The 15,474-nt window shown below is 41.1% G+C and overlaps 1 protein-coding gene across 1 annotated transcript; it reads left to right on the top strand.

The window, feature by feature from the left end:
* The first annotated feature begins 3,554 nt into the window (after positions 1–3,554).
* trim25 (tripartite motif containing 25) lies at positions 3,555–13,998 on the top strand. Its single transcript, XM_079277776.1, has 12 exons — positions 3,555–3,626; positions 3,761–3,806; positions 4,134–4,748; positions 5,210–5,305; positions 5,538–5,771; positions 7,193–7,361; positions 7,777–7,836; positions 7,991–8,170; positions 8,729–8,788; positions 9,889–10,026; positions 10,479–10,538; positions 10,627–13,998. The coding sequence occupies exons 3-12, from the start codon at positions 4,152–4,154 to the stop codon at positions 11,157–11,159; spliced, it is 2,127 nt and encodes a 708-aa protein (XP_079133902.1). The 5' UTR covers positions 3,555–3,626; positions 3,761–3,806; positions 4,134–4,151; the 3' UTR covers positions 11,160–13,998.
* Positions 13,999–15,474: the final 1,476 nt, after the last annotated feature.

Raw genomic sequence — 15,474 nt, 5'->3', positions numbered from 1 at the left:
CATCTATTTGTTAATTAGGTACTGTAAATGCTGTACAAGTTTGAAGTATTAGTTGGTTACAACACCAATATACAATAAATACTTTGAGTACACTTTATTCTTTACTGCAGGTAAATGTTCTTCTAAGAGACAGCCTGGCTACAGCTGACTGGTGTTGCAAGACACAATTCGATGGAGGGTTTAAAGTTCCCGCTGTCCTTTCCATGGATGAAAAGGAACAACAGGAAGCCCTCCAGGAGCTGCACAACTGCGAAGATGACCCAACTGAAGAGTCTCCAACAGAGCTTTTTCACTTTTGTTTTTGATAAACAGAAGGACTATGACAAATTCTGCACAGAGCTTATTGATAAAAACAATTTTAAAGTGTTTTCGAGGTTTGAGGAGAAATAATTATTCGACATGTGCTTTACAAGTGTTGTAACGAACTAACCTTTCACTGTCAATGTATGTTCGTTTAAATGTCTGTATTTTGCTGTGTTATGATTGACAATACGTCAAATTGCTATTGTTTGTTGTTCAATAAATTTTTTTTTAAATAAACCATCCGTGTCACCTTTCCCAAAACTTGTGATAACCCACACGTTATATGGGTTGCCATCATTCTAAACAGTACAATGCATATCATCCATATTTACAACCTGCATTCCTTTAGTCTGCAGTATGAAAGTGTTTATCGTTGCCATGGGCAACAAGTACCAATTGAAGTTAGCCCGCAATTAGCTTGTTGACAAAAACGAGTGGCCATACCATTATAATTCGGCCTTTTTTTAACAAACTAATTACAACTACCAACAGTCATGCCTTCAATGACCTTAATGTATTGTCACATAATGTCAAATAACGACATATAAAGGCTAAACTACGGCGGAATCCGCTCCGAAAGAGTGGCAGCTGCCACAAGATGCTAGTGGCAGCTGCCGGAAACAGTGAAAACGGTCGCGAAAAGTAGTGGTAGGTACCACAAAACGGTGGTAACTGTCGCAACAACTTGTGGCATACTGTATATATATCTATATACTGCGTGTATATATCCAAGTCAATAGGTTATATGGATTTCTATCACTCTAAACAATACAATGCATATTATCCATATTTACAATTTGCATTCCTTTAGTCTGCAGCGTGAAAGTGTTTATCGTTGCCATGGCCAACAGGTATCAACTGAAGTTAGCCCGCAATTAGCTTGTTGACAAAAACAAGTGGCCATACCATTATAATTCGGCCTTTTTTATATAAACTAATTACAACTACCAACAGTCATGCCTTCAATGACCTTAATGTTTGGTCACATAATGTCAAATAACGACAAATAAAGGCTAAACTACCGCGGAATCCGCTCCGAAATGCTGGCAGCTGCCACAAGATGCTAGTGGCAGCTGCCACATACAGTGGCAATCACTTCCTGTTGCAGGCCCAGCTGCCACGGAAAGTCGTGGCAGCTGAGCTTGCAACAGGAAGTGCCTGTACTCGCTGCCGCTGCCACGATTTGAGCCAGCTCCTACTGCGGACACACGTGTGCTCTGGCCTCCTTCTCTGTGGGGTGAGTTTTAGCCTTCACAGAAACCCTCTGTATCTAAGGGGTCTTCATTCTTAGCCATTACCATTTGTGACTCTTGATACTTTGCACTCGCCATTTTTGGTAACAGTTTTGAGGTAGTAGCGATCTCTGCTATTGTTTCTGCCACATGCTCATTACTAGTGATGGCGAGATGAAGCCTCATGAGGCATCGCAACACTTCAGCCAATTGGTTCGAGAAAGGGTTCATTACTCGAAGCTTCATGTGCACACGATACCACCTACTGGCCAAGTGTATAATCACAGGTATCTGAACCACATAATGTGATGCATTGAATTTTTGTGTCTGTTATGGCTGTTGGGAATGACGGAATTACAAAAATGTATGACCAAATCATTTCTGTACATAAATTATGACATATGTGCATAATAAAATATTTTTTTAATGTGTTCTGTGTGTGTACATTTTCCCAAAATGGTAGTATCATGATATGGCAGGTTGTGTAATGATGTTATTATGTCACTTTAGGAAAATGGCATGGGCTTAAGCAGGCAGAGGACAGTGAAAGTGCTTGTTGAACTAGGAAGAGGGGACTGAATATGCTTGTGTAACTTGGACAGTGATGTACAGGACACGGGACATTTTATTCATTTTTATTCAGAAATAACAGTTTCTCAACAGTGTTTGGTTTTAAACGATTCCTTTTTTTTGACACAACCTCTCCGGCCTTTGAAAACACCCTTTCACAGGGTACAGAAGATGCTGGCGTGCACAAAAACGCAAGAGCAAGTCTATATAAATTTGCATACAGGAATTTTTGCCTCTCCCAGTACTCCAGAGGCTTTTCCAGCCTGCTTATATTTGGCTCGGAAAGGTAGCGCTGGACCTCCACAGTGGCATCTGCTGTTACATTTTGAGTCTTCCGTGCCTCCATGACGCTGGTGTCTAAACGATGCCACAGTTTGCTACCTAAGAGGAAACCACAGATCATGTTACTAAGTGTTCTCATCGGAATAATCAATCTCAAAATGTAAAATAATAGATTACCTCCTGTGACATCATGAGAGGTGGAAGCCTGGGGGATTTCCTCTCTGCTTTGTTTTGACCGTATAATGGTGGCACACTCGGAGGTCAGTCGTTTTATTGCTTCGGTGGCTTTTGTTTGGCTGAAAAATCCTATTACTTTAAATCGGGATCCAGTTTGGACACAAATGCCCTGAATCCTATATCATCCACAATACTGAAGGGCTGTGTGTCCTTCACTATCATGGAGACGAGGGCTTCATCCAGCTCTTGTTTTTTGGTGGCTGGTTAAAAGAGAATAAATACAGTGTCTGTTACCTGTCTTTATTTGCACAATAAACAAAAGTGAACAGGGAAAAACTGTGATGGTGCATTTGTAATATTGTAATGACTTACCATGGCTGGGTGAAGCTCCAGTTTCCTCCTTATTCTCATGCAAGGCACGGTGATGCCTTAGCATGGATGAGGTGTTATTGTACCCCAACTCCTTGGAGCACAATAAACACCTCACCTTTGAATAAAATAAGAAACTGTGAAAAATACAGTTCTTGATAAGCAAACCTAATGTGTCTGAAATAGAGTTAGATTTAGCTTACCTTATTAGGAGTTATCAAATCAAAGTGTTCCCACACAGGAGAAATCCTCCTCTTCCTAGCTGGCTCCATCTTATCACCTATCCTTCTCTCCTCACTCTCCTCACTCTCCAAACTATCTCTCTCTAAACTCTCCAAACTATATAAACGCGATCCAAACTATCTCTCTCTAAACTATCCAAACTATCCAAACTCACAACTCTCCACCAACAACCCACATTTTGAATGGAGCCTGAGTGGTTTATATTGCTGTCAAACCTCTCGGCAAAATCTGAACCACTTCCCGAAGCAGTCACGTGGTACAGCCGGGCAGCGAGGCTTCGGACGTCATCATTTCTGGCTCCTCCCCTAAATGAAGCAAGCCTCGACACACGCTTCGAAGCGTCGGCACATCTCGTAACATCACTACTCATTACACAAAGCAACACTGGGCATGCGCGAATTGGGGGCGATGACAGAGAAGTTTTTCCAACGCTCCGTTGTCCACCCAGTTGTAAGTAGTGAGCGTCTTAAAAAATGTCCGTGTTAGTGAGCTAAAACTATGTTTGTGTGTAGACGAGTAGTCAAAAAATAGAGGAAAATCGCCGTTAAAAAAAGTATCTACTGTCTAACCTGTCTAATTTACAGACAGGACCGCAGCGCAACGTCACAGCTGTACACCTGAGGATTCAAGGTACAGTGGGAGATTAACATACTGTATATATATATACATATATATATATATACGTTTCCGAGTGTCTAGGTAAATACATACTAGGTAAATGTAAACTTGACTGCCGAACTCGGCGTCGCGCTGAATGTCCAAACCTCGTTATAAGATTCACATTTTACACTAACCGAGTTATTTAACACTGTTATTACAGTTTGTTAAAATATAAAATGTTATATTGCTCACATAATACGCCAAACATTTAGAATAAATGTTGCCTTTCGAAACCAGCAGCTCTTCACTTTCGTTTTCATGAAGTTGACGCGTTAAGTTTCGTTTCTGCCCTCGCAGCCTCTCCCGACGTTCATTATGGCCGAAATGGACGCGAGTCCGTTTTCTCTGATTAGTCTGGAGGACGAGCTGACCTGCAGCATCTGTTTGAGTCCCTTTGACTGTCCGGTGACCATCCCCTGCGGACACAACTTCTGCCAGGACTGCCTCCTCGCCACCTGGAAGGACTCCTACAGCTGTCCTCAGTGTCGGACCCACTTCGCCACCAAACCGGAGCTGAAGAAAAACACGGTCCTCAGCACCGTCGTGGAGACCTTCAACTTGAGGACGAGCAAGAGCGAGGCCAGCCTGATAGCAGAGGAGGGCAAAGCCGAGAAAGAGGATGCCATACGGTGTGATACATGTATGGAAGCAGAAGCGTCTCAGACCTGCCTCACCTGCATGGCCTCTTTCTGCGAGGAGCACCTGCGGCCTCACCGGGAAAACCCGACCTATAGGCTCCACCAGCTGAGTCAGCCCCTCGGAGACCTGTCGGAGCGGATCTGCCCGGACCACTACAAGCTGATGGAGCTTTTCTGCACCCAACACAGCCGTCCTATCTGCAGCCTCTGCCTCCAGCAGGTGCACAAAGGCTGCTCCTTCATATCCCCCGAGGAGCAGAGGAACCTGAAAGAGGTGCGTGTGTGTGTGTCAGATGGATCCACCGATACATAATAATAATTGAGAAATTGAAAATAAAGGTGAATGGAATTCTGTTTGTGGTGCGCTCACAGCATTAGGGACTTTTGTTTGGTAGAAACTAGTTCCAATGAAAACAGTACATGGACCTAGCAGAGCTACAGAGAAAATAAAATACATTTACTTTGTCTTGTTTGGGCTTTCAAAAGGATTTTGCAATTAAAAAAAAAGTCTATTTGTAGCAGTGATGCTGTTTTTTAAAATTTATTTTTTAGATTTGACCGGCTTGATAATGAGGGCATAATCTCCTCGTCCTTTTTAAACTGAAGTTGGCGCTTCACCCAATAATGGGTCTTTCTTTGAAAGACAGCGCTCTGTGTAAAGTGAATCCAGAATGTCTTTGAGCTGTGTGTCTCTGTCTGAAAAAAATGTAATGAGTCATCTTTCTCTGTTTGTAGACCGACCTGAGGAGCAACTTGGATTTGCTGGACGGGAAGATTACGAAGTATGAGAATGTTGTACTTCAAATCGGTGTCATGCAGGACAAGCTAAAGGTAACCCTCGACATTTAACATTCACTGTTTCATTGACTAGCACAAATAATGCATTGAAAGAAGAAGCTAGAAAAAATAAATCGATTGATAAGAGATTCAAGTTTATTTGTAATCCATAACACTGGGATTTTGTATTGTACGGTATTTCTGCTTTTTTTGTCTAAGCCCTGTGTTTACCTGTCCTAAATATAATACTGATCTATTAATGGATCCTCTTATGATTGTCCCCAAGGACTCAGCGACCAACAGGAAGAAGGCTTTGGCAGCTGACTATCAGCAGATGCAGGACATGTTGGCACGAGACGAGCGTGAAGCTCTGAATGCAGTGGACCGCGAGCTGGAGGCTGGTCACACTAAACTCAAGGGTCACGCGAAGAAGTTCACTGAGAACGTTGGCAGTATGAGCAAAGCCAGAGAAGATATCCACAGTCTGCTGAGTCAGTCCCAAACTCTGGCCTTCCTACAGGTAAGGCAACTGTGATCATCAATCTGCACAGCATCTGGAAGCTGACTTTTACAGTTTTAAATGTAAAGCAAATACAGCATGTTTTGTTAACGGGTTAAAGGACATTTTGTAATGTGGAGTTGTATGCGATACTTATTCACATATCCATCCATCCATCCATTTTCCTCCGCTTATCCGGGGTCGGGTCGCGGTGGCAGCATATTCACATATGAACAATTCAAATGTACAGGAGACAGTAGGGCTGGGCGGTATACCGATTCAACCGGTATACCGGTTTTAATTTCCCGTATGACATGAATTTTTCATATACCGTCATACCGGCATAGCCGAAACAACTTCTGTCGCTCTTCAGCAGGCAGCTAAATATATTGTTCACCGCTGAGAGCGCTACGGTCGTAGCTAGTTGCCTTAACTGTATTGAGAGGGACCCCTAGTCATGGTTATAACTTTATAACAACAATTAACAACCCACAACTAACGCTCTTTAACAGGGCAAAACACCACGACAACAGTTTGTGACACATAAACAATTTGTGACACTAATAATTGTACATTTATAAAATTTCACCGCCGAACTGCATGCTGGGTACAGCTGGCTAACAACAGCAACAGCTGGGAGAGGCTCTGTCGCGCCAGTAACGTTACATTAAAGAACAGAAAAGAGCGATGCAGGATGAACAAAGACTGAACAACAAAAGGTATTTTGGTCAGACACATATGCAATGCTGATTACAGTAATATGTGTGGTATTTGTTATAAATGTACGTTGGTACGTAGAGTGATAAGAAGCTGTACATGGAGGGACTTAGGACCCAGGGGAATGTAGTTGAAGGAAACAGGAAGTGACAGAACGGAAGACACGCCACACAAACAGCTGTTCACCGCTCGCTGGCCGGTTGGCCGGACGGTTCTTTTTGGCGTTAATTAATTAATGCTTTAACGCGAAAAAAACCCCGTGATATAGCGTGAAACCGGCAGAATCTTACAAAATACCGTGATATGAATTTTTGGTCATACCGTCCAGCCCTAGGAGACAGGATGGCCCAATTCCACGTCGGCCCCTAACCCTTCTCCCTAACTACTTCCAAACCATTTGCGCGTTAGCATGGACGGTCCACCATATTAAGTGTCATCCCAAACCAATTAGTGGGGAGTGGAAGTGGGTTATAAAATCTTCCAACAGCGAGTCGGCCTCAATGCTGCCCCTACTGATCACGTGCAACCCCATTTTGTGTTAGTCATTAAACATGCGCCTTATAACTGTAGTTGTAAACTAAATACTCATCAATTTGAACATTTCTGACTTTGGCCCCAGAGGTAATATCCAAACAAGGATAGACAATGGATGCTGCTACACCCTGCACCTATTTAAGCCATGTCTTGCAGACACATCCCATTAATAAGTATTTTTTTCCTGACAGGCTTCAACTGACTTCAAAGCTACAAAGTTTAAAGACCCTTCTGCCCCTCAAATCACCCTGGACTCCAAGAAGGTGATGGCAACACAGGCCTTTTCTGCTCGCCTGAAGGAGCATCTGATAGAGATGCTTAAACAGCCTGTTGAGGCCAGACTACTCATACTTAAACCAGGTGAATGTGCAGCTACATTGTTAGTGGGAGATTTGACGTCTGGAAATGTATGATGAAATTATAATGAAGCCAATCTTGTCCAATTGTGTTGCAGAACTTAACACTGACATTGTTGCATCTGGTGAGTTTGTGTCGTGAGAGATGCTGGACATTAAATGAAAGTGTTGACTTTATTAACGCTTTGTTGTTGTGGTGGGGGGCTACTGGGACTGACTGGGGCAGCTGTGGCTCAGCAGGTAGATCGGGTCGTTCACTAAATGCAGGGTTCTTCACGCATAGTAATGTCTTTGAGCGGGACACCCAAATGTCTCCACATTGGTAGCATTGTAGCTTACTTAATCAGTGTGAGAGTGTGAATGGGATGAGAGGCAAATTGTAAAGCGCTGTATGAATGCAGTCCATTTACCATTCACAGATGCAGTTCCTGGCTCAGCAACCGCAAGTTCTGGAAGTACTGGATGTCAGCAAGAATCTGGTATATTCATCTCTACCGATAATAAAATATCTGCCCATGTGTATGATAAACATTCACACACGTGTCTGCACAACTCTGAGGTCGCAGAAAGTTTTGATAAAATACCTTCATACATCTGACAAAATGTCTTCTCGTTTCACCTCGTCTGTTTCAGAAGTAACCAGGCCTCCAAAGCAGAAAAGACAGCCCAGGTCCCACAGTCCAGGTCGTCCACCCATCAATCCATTATACCAGCCATTTCGTAACCCCTATATGGAGCAATCAGGCTGGAATCCACATCAGTATCCACCAGGCTCCTATATGGGTCCTCAATTTACAGCAGGACATAGGACAAGTAAGATATAAATATACAATCATACACACAATGGGCTGACAGCAACACAGAGTGCACCAATCTGCACTGTGATTGTATCACTTTTCTACTAAAAACTTACGCCATCTAAGATGCTGGTGTAGGTAAATTCATAAGCGGGAAATTTTACAGTTCAAGATGCATTTAGAAAGTATAGCGAAGCCAATTATGTCCAATTATTTTGTTGCAGATATTAACACAGGCATTCTTGGTGAGTTGGCTCATGGTGGAATCAGAAATCAAAATACCACTATTCTTAATTGATCTTAAAATCTTCCTCAAATTGATGCTGCATTGTGTGGTGGTTGGGGTAACTGTTTTAAGTCACTAAATTTATTAAAAGACTCATATAATGAACCTGTGACATGTTCTCAGGATCTTATAAGGGGGTTGCACCTGTTAGCTGGTCATCTGGTATGTTCACCTGTCCAACACAAATGCTTTATGATACGAGGAAAATAAAACTGAAACGCATTTTATTAGACATGACTGTAAACGGATGCCTTTCTTTTGCCTATTTTTATTTTTTTTTTATCTCAGAGCCACAATGGACAGGTCCAGTTCCCCAACCCAAAACGGGTCCAAAGAAGAAACCTCAAAGTAAGTAAATGTATTTATTATCACACTAATTGGTAACACTCAGTTGCCAGTTTATTAGGTTGGTACATCTAGCGGAAGCGAATGCATTCTTATTAGAGAAGGGACTGATCCGATATTGGTATCAAGGGTTGCACTATAAACACGCAAATCTACAAAGGCCAGTCACAAGAAAATAAACTAGAAACTAAAGATACTTAACTAACACAATGGGAAGACAGGTGTACCACTGCTCACTAGGAGCAACGACAAACTGACTGACGCAGGGGAAACATACAGACTGAATACACAAAGACGGCAGGGTGATGAGACACAGGTGGAACAAATCAGGGCGGGACAGACAGGAAGTAAAACCAGACACGACTCATAAGCTGAGTATCTCAAAAATAAACATGACAAACGAATGAATCGTATGAAGGAGCAAACAATAATCCTCAAGACCACTGATCACTGAACTATGATAAGCAACTAAAAAGATACAATGCAAAAAAGTCTGAAGGCCTCAAGAAACAGAGCCAGACTGTGACGGCATTGCTGTGCACTTGATTTGAAGTTTTTCAAAACATTAAAGGAGTTGCCAAAGTTGCCATGAAGGCTACTTACTTTACAAGTAAAATAAATGTCTTTGGAATACATTTAAATTAAAGGCAAAATTGCAATGCAATGCAAATGACATGTAAAAAGAGCTCTGATATAGGAATTATAGCATTATCTGCACATATTCAAATTCAGGTATCAGATCCGAACTAGAAAAAAAGTGGATTGTGTATCTCTTATTCTATTACTACAAATCTTACCTTCATGAAGGGTATCATGTTCCGTTTTTAAGAAAGGTGTTGATTCAACTTAATGGTCCTTTTCGAGTTTTTAGTTTTGGTGCTGTAGAACTCTAATGTAATATACTGAGACATGTTTAAAATATTTCGTCCACCCCATTCATATCAATGAGGGAAGACTGTTTGGTTGTGTGTTACTGCTTCTACCTGCTGCTTTGGTGTAAGAACTCGTATGTTTTTATTAATGCATGTTGATTGCACTTAACGGCTTCTCAAAATGATCACTGCAGCTACATAACAAATGTACTATGTTTTTTATCTTATCAGAACAAAAACCTCCCCAAGCCACAGAAGACAATATGGGGAAAAGGAACCAATCAATGGAGGACCTTTTGTCGTTTGATGAGATCTTTCCCATCAAAACCAAAGACTGTACTCCTGCAGCTGAATCCAAAGAGACACCAGGTAGACACCATCCATGAAGTACTCCACCGAGTTAGTATTGCTACATTGTCAAACTCATGATGGAGAGTTAAAAAATAATTGTATGTATGTATATATATATATATATATATCAAAACTGATGCTCCAGAACCAGCCATGTCATCTTCTTTATTCCATACATTATTTTTCTTTGTCAAAACCTGGCACCTAAATTACCCACAATACACTCCACACCCCCAGATTTCTTTTTCCAGCTGTGGTTTTTAGCACCCAACTGACACTGACTCAAGTGACATCACTTGAGTCAATTTATCAGACTTTATGCAGCTCTCTCTGGAGCCACATGAGGCTTTATAAAACTTTTTTTTGACATATGCTGTAAACAAACTGATGTGTAAGCTCTGCGTTTTCTAAAGCTTTTACTTGTTATCCCTGAGCCCGATTACTAATTTATTTTTTGTCGTTTGTTGTAGAAACCTCGGACGTTCCCCCAAACATAACATCAGCTGAAAAAAGAACCGAACTTCTGAAATGTAAGTGAATGAGTGCGGCAGGTGTCCTCCTACGTTAGTAGCAACGTGTTTGTTATATGAATGTTTGTTTGTTTTCCGTCCTTCCCAGATGGTACGGTGCTCACTCTGGATCCAAAGACTGCCCACAAACGCATTGAACTGAGTGAGGGCTTCACTAAGGCGTCTGTCTCAGATGAACACGCAAACTACCCCGACTGCCCTGAACGCTTCTCTGTCTGCTCCCAGGTGCTAGCCTCCAAGGGTTTCTCTCAAGGACGCCACTACTGGGAAGTCAAACTGAGCAGCAACAACTTCATTGGCGTCGGCTTGGCTTACAGCAGCATTGACCGCAAAGGTCCCACCAGTCGACTGGGCCGCAACGCCCAGTCCTGGTGTGTCGAGTGGTTTAACGTCAAGCTGTCAGCTTGGTATAACAGCAGTGAGACCGTGCTGGCCAATCCCAATCCAAAGCGCATAGGTGTGCTGTTGGATTGTGAGGAGGGTACTGCTACGTTCTATAACGTGGCAGACAGGGCATATCCCTTCCACTCCTTTGTGTTCCCCTTTGCTGAAGCCGTGTATCCAGCTTTCTGGATTTTCTCAAGTGGCTCGTCCGCTTCTTTGTGCAAACTGCAGGCATGAGGAGCAGATGCACATTGATGGCATATGCAGGCACACATATACACATAGTCAGCCCTCTGTTGTAATCACGGTCAATAATAAATGAAAGAAATACTTTGCTAGTTGTATCTAAAAACCCAGTCTTTATTTTTAATTTCAAGAGGCTGGCCGGCTGTACAGTTGCAACTGAATGGCAATTTGTGAATGTTGGAATGAGTCCGGTCAAATAATGGTAATAATAATGAGTGCCATTCTGTTAGTTCTGCTTCAAACCAAGAAAATGAAGAATAGATGGTTGAGGATATTCTGCAGAGTCAAAGATTATCCACAGACAGCTTGAAGCATCACAAGCTCACAACTGAAATTGATGTCAATAATGAATGGCATGTCATAGCTAAGTCCTTAGCTGTTGCCGTTAGCTCTGCTGTTGAATTTCTAGTTATGTGACTCAAAAAAATGAAGCCGGCTTTTCAAAACACAGGAAAAGCAATAGACAAAATGTGTTCCAGTCTATAAACTGCATGTTAAGTGATTAGGACGCACTCATGTGTCCCAATTACTTCATAATAGTTCTTTAAAAACAAGATCAAAATGTGTTTTTAAAGGTTATACTGCATGCAGATGGAATACAGACACAATGCTGTGTTCGATGGCAAAAGATGAGCAGAATGAATTATCTTCCCATTTTCTTTATTTTTCATTTCAATAAACGTAATTGAAACAGATACAAACATGAAAGACAAGGTAACAAAGGCAGGTGTGCTGTCAGTCACCTTCAGCCAGTTGCCTTGATGGGATGAAGCTGGGAGGAGTGGTTGCTGGGTTTCCTTGTGTTGGTTTCAATGTTCAGAGATTTGATCTACTTCCTCCTCTACTGGGAAGATAACAGAGCACACATAACGCACACTGTACACTAACTGTACAGTATGTGTGTGCTAGTGTGCATCCTGTATTGTAAATGTGACTGGATACAGAAGTGAATTAATGACGTCACTCTCCAGCATGTGTCAGTGCATCGATTTAGTCTGCATGTGAAAAATGATTGTTTTGGAGTGCACTGGAGCGTTGCTCTTAACGTTATAGGGCTGGGTGATGTGGCGAAAATGTGATCAAGATTCTTTTTTCATCAGGATATGAATCATTTCTTGTGACCCGAAAGATTTCGTACATTCCCTCGATCTATCCGACTTTTGATACCAAACAATACTTAACTAACCATGTTAACGTGGCATAGAAATAGAATAGGAGAACAACAGACATTGAACTGTTTTTCGTGGTCATTTAACAAATTTAGTACATTAGTACAAAACAAGCTAGCTAACTAGCGTAGCTAGTTAGCCAATTCCACCATGCTTTAATGCTACACTGGTGACAGAAAATGAGCCAAACAAAGTTGTCACTCATCTGGTGATAGCAATGCGCTACGCTGTTAATAGACTGTGTGGACCAAGCATTAAGTTGTTGAATTTAGCTTATTTAATCCGGCTCTTGTAACGTTACTGCTCATTTTAGTCGTTACTGCTAAACCTCACCTCCTCACCTCTTTGTCAAGATAAGCGCATGTATTGTTCGCATCAACTAGCCCGATATCGTCACTTCTTTAACTTTTTGACTGATTTGGCTGATGAGAAGTCATATCGACTGTTTTCATCAAGTCCAGGCAGTCTCTTCTTATTGTTTTTGAATATTTTTTTGTTTTGGCATTTTGCCTTTATTGGTGGAGTTTATGCCAGGAAATAATGCGGGGGGAGGGAGAGAAGGATAACATGCAGCAAATGGTCCTTGGCCAAATATGAACCCAGGATGTGATGCTTGCATGGTGTGCACCATAGAAGTAAAATGTTACACAATTTTACATCTCTGATGGGCACATTAAACCAACAAGCCATCAGACTGCTATGTTGGCTTTTTCGTAAAGTGGTGGAAGGGTAGTTAGATATATAGATTCATGGTGATTATTTGTTGGGTGATACAAAGTTTGCCCTGGCTTGTAGGCCAGGGCAAACGTGTTGATCTTGCCAACACGTGTGAAACGACAAACTGTATGGGTGTAAAGCAGCAGAGATCTGTCTGCACAACATACGGTATATTAACAGTGAAGTTGTTTGAATATAGTTTGATTTGTTCAACTCACCTCACTGCATTTAAGGGGTTCAGACAACACTGTCGTTTCCGGAGGGACTTTACTGACAACCTGGTAACAGTTCAGACATGTTGACCGCTGCACTGCTTTCATCAGTTAACTGTTGGTTAAGTTTAAAGCTCTCTGGGAGGCATTTCAGGCAATGCACTTAAAGTGCGACCTTTATTCTTAGGTTGCATGAGAATATTTGAAGGTACGAAACATCACTGCATGTAAAGTCTGAAACTGTATAGTGAAATCTGCTGTTTTCACCATTTAGTGGTTTGGGACACATATTTGTGAAACTATCGAGAGATTTCCCATACCACAATGAGTGTTGCACTGGTTTGCTCTTACCACCAAGCTTTAACAGCCTAGCGGGCACGTCTAGAGTGAAGGAGTTAAAGTTAATTTCATGCAACATGTGACTTAACTGCTTATGCCTGCTATTGTGAGCTCGTAATATGTATGGTAGATCATCCACAGACTCCAGTGGCTTGCAGATCAATGTGTATGTTTGCTGATCCTCAACTGAAATAAAGTTCATTGTTATTTGCATTTACTATTTTCAAGGGTTCCAGTACAGTGGGTTTTATTCAAACTGCATGCTGTATAAAGTTAACGTCTAACCAACCTTTGTGTAATGATTCATGCGCGGTGGTTGTTTACAGTGTCGCCAACACTGTTGGTAAGTTAATTTGTATTGGACCAATTATTAATAAAATATGTTTCTCTCTCTGACACTCGTCTGTTTTCTTTTTAAGAAGCCACAAGTGGTTTAAGGAACAGCCCAACATTTTAACCTCTTTTATCTCGTCTGTCTCTCATGTCAAAATCCATATCAACCCCATCTCCACGTCACATTCAGATCTGGGTCCCTCCCAGTGTTCCTGGGACACTTAGTTTTTAATTTCCCTCTACTAGTTGCCTCCTTGTGTCACAGTTCTAAGTATTCCTCCCTCTCTCTTATCACAGCCTGTTTTTGGCACTGCACGCATAAGATATAGCTACAGCAGTTGTTTCCTGGCAGAAGAGAGCTGCATTAAGTGCTTGCGACACAATGCTGTTTAAGGTGTACATATATATATATATATATATATATATATATATATATATATATATATATATATATGTAAACATTAGGGGTGTAATGGTTCACAAAATTCACGGTTCGGTTCGGTACGATACAGTGGAGCCACGGTTCGGTACGTTTCGGTACAGTAGAAAACTATAAATGCCAGAGAAATGTACTTTATTTTAAAATATATTTATTCATTACAACTAACATAAAGTTATTCTTTGACTTTGAACAATGATGGAACTATACCTGAGTGACCCATCTTCTGGGGTGTCTTCTTAGCAACACATAAGCATAAAAAACAAAAACTGCTCCTTAATGTTATGTAGTATTGTTACTTACATCTTCTCCATCATCATTTTAGTCTGAACAATGATGGAACTAAACCTGAGTTGACGTGGCTCTTCATCAATAAAGGTTTAAAAAATAAAATTATTTTTTTATTTTTTTATTCAAACGTATTGTTCGGTTCGTCATGCGTACCGAACTGTTACACCCCTAGTAAACATACATATATAGATTTATACACACATACAGTATATATACAAACATATATTTACACATACATACATATATATACAGATACAATTAATAGTTTGTTGGTAGTTTAAGATTATATATAATGTCAGAGAGAGAGAGAGAGAGAGAGAGAGAGAGAGAGAGAGAGAGAGAGAGAGAGAGAGAGAGAGAGAGAGAGAGAGAGAGAGAGAGCGAGAGAGAGAGAGATTGCTTTGTCAGAAGTAATGACGTGTCAGAGATAACAGGTTTTATTGCCTGACTTAATGCCAGTGAGCTGGAGTTAGCTGCACCGGCGTCAAAGGTATGTGGGGGTAAATGATATACAACAGATATTTAATAGGTGTAGGTGGATTGTATGTTATTAGGTACGCTCGGGAAAGGTATGTCTCAATGGTATTTTGGGGCCGATTGGTATTAAGTACATAATAGTGGCGTGGGGAAAAAACATCCCAGAAATTGCCAAGTTAAGTTTCGTTTCTTAAGTGCTTGCGACACAATGCTGTTTAAGCTGTACATATATATATGTAAACATATATATAGATTTATACACACATACAGTATATATATATATATATATATATATATATATATATATATATATATATATATATATATAC

Source organism: Melanostigma gelatinosum (assembly GCF_949748355.1).
Source record: "Melanostigma gelatinosum genome assembly, chromosome: 11".
NCBI classification, from domain to species: domain Eukaryota; kingdom Metazoa; phylum Chordata; class Actinopteri; order Perciformes; family Zoarcidae; genus Melanostigma; species Melanostigma gelatinosum.
Note: the sequence above shows the minus strand (reverse complement) of the source record. Positions and strands in the feature narration are given on the sequence as shown.

What these genes read in the sequence shown, in the direction of transcription:
- trim25 (XM_079277776.1), top strand. Translation starts at nt 4,152, where the DNA reads ATGGCCGAAATGGACGCGAGTCCGTTTTCTCTGATTAGTCTGGAGGAC. An exon ending in AGCAGAGGAACCTGAAAGAG is followed by an intron (nt 4,749 to 5,209) that starts GTGCGTGTGTGT and finishes CTCTGTTTGTAG; the next exon opens with ACCGACCTGAGGAGCAACTT. An exon ending in ACTACTCATACTTAAACCAG is followed by an intron (nt 7,362 to 7,776) that starts GTGAATGTGCAG and finishes TACCATTCACAG; the next exon opens with ATGCAGTTCCTGGCTCAGCA.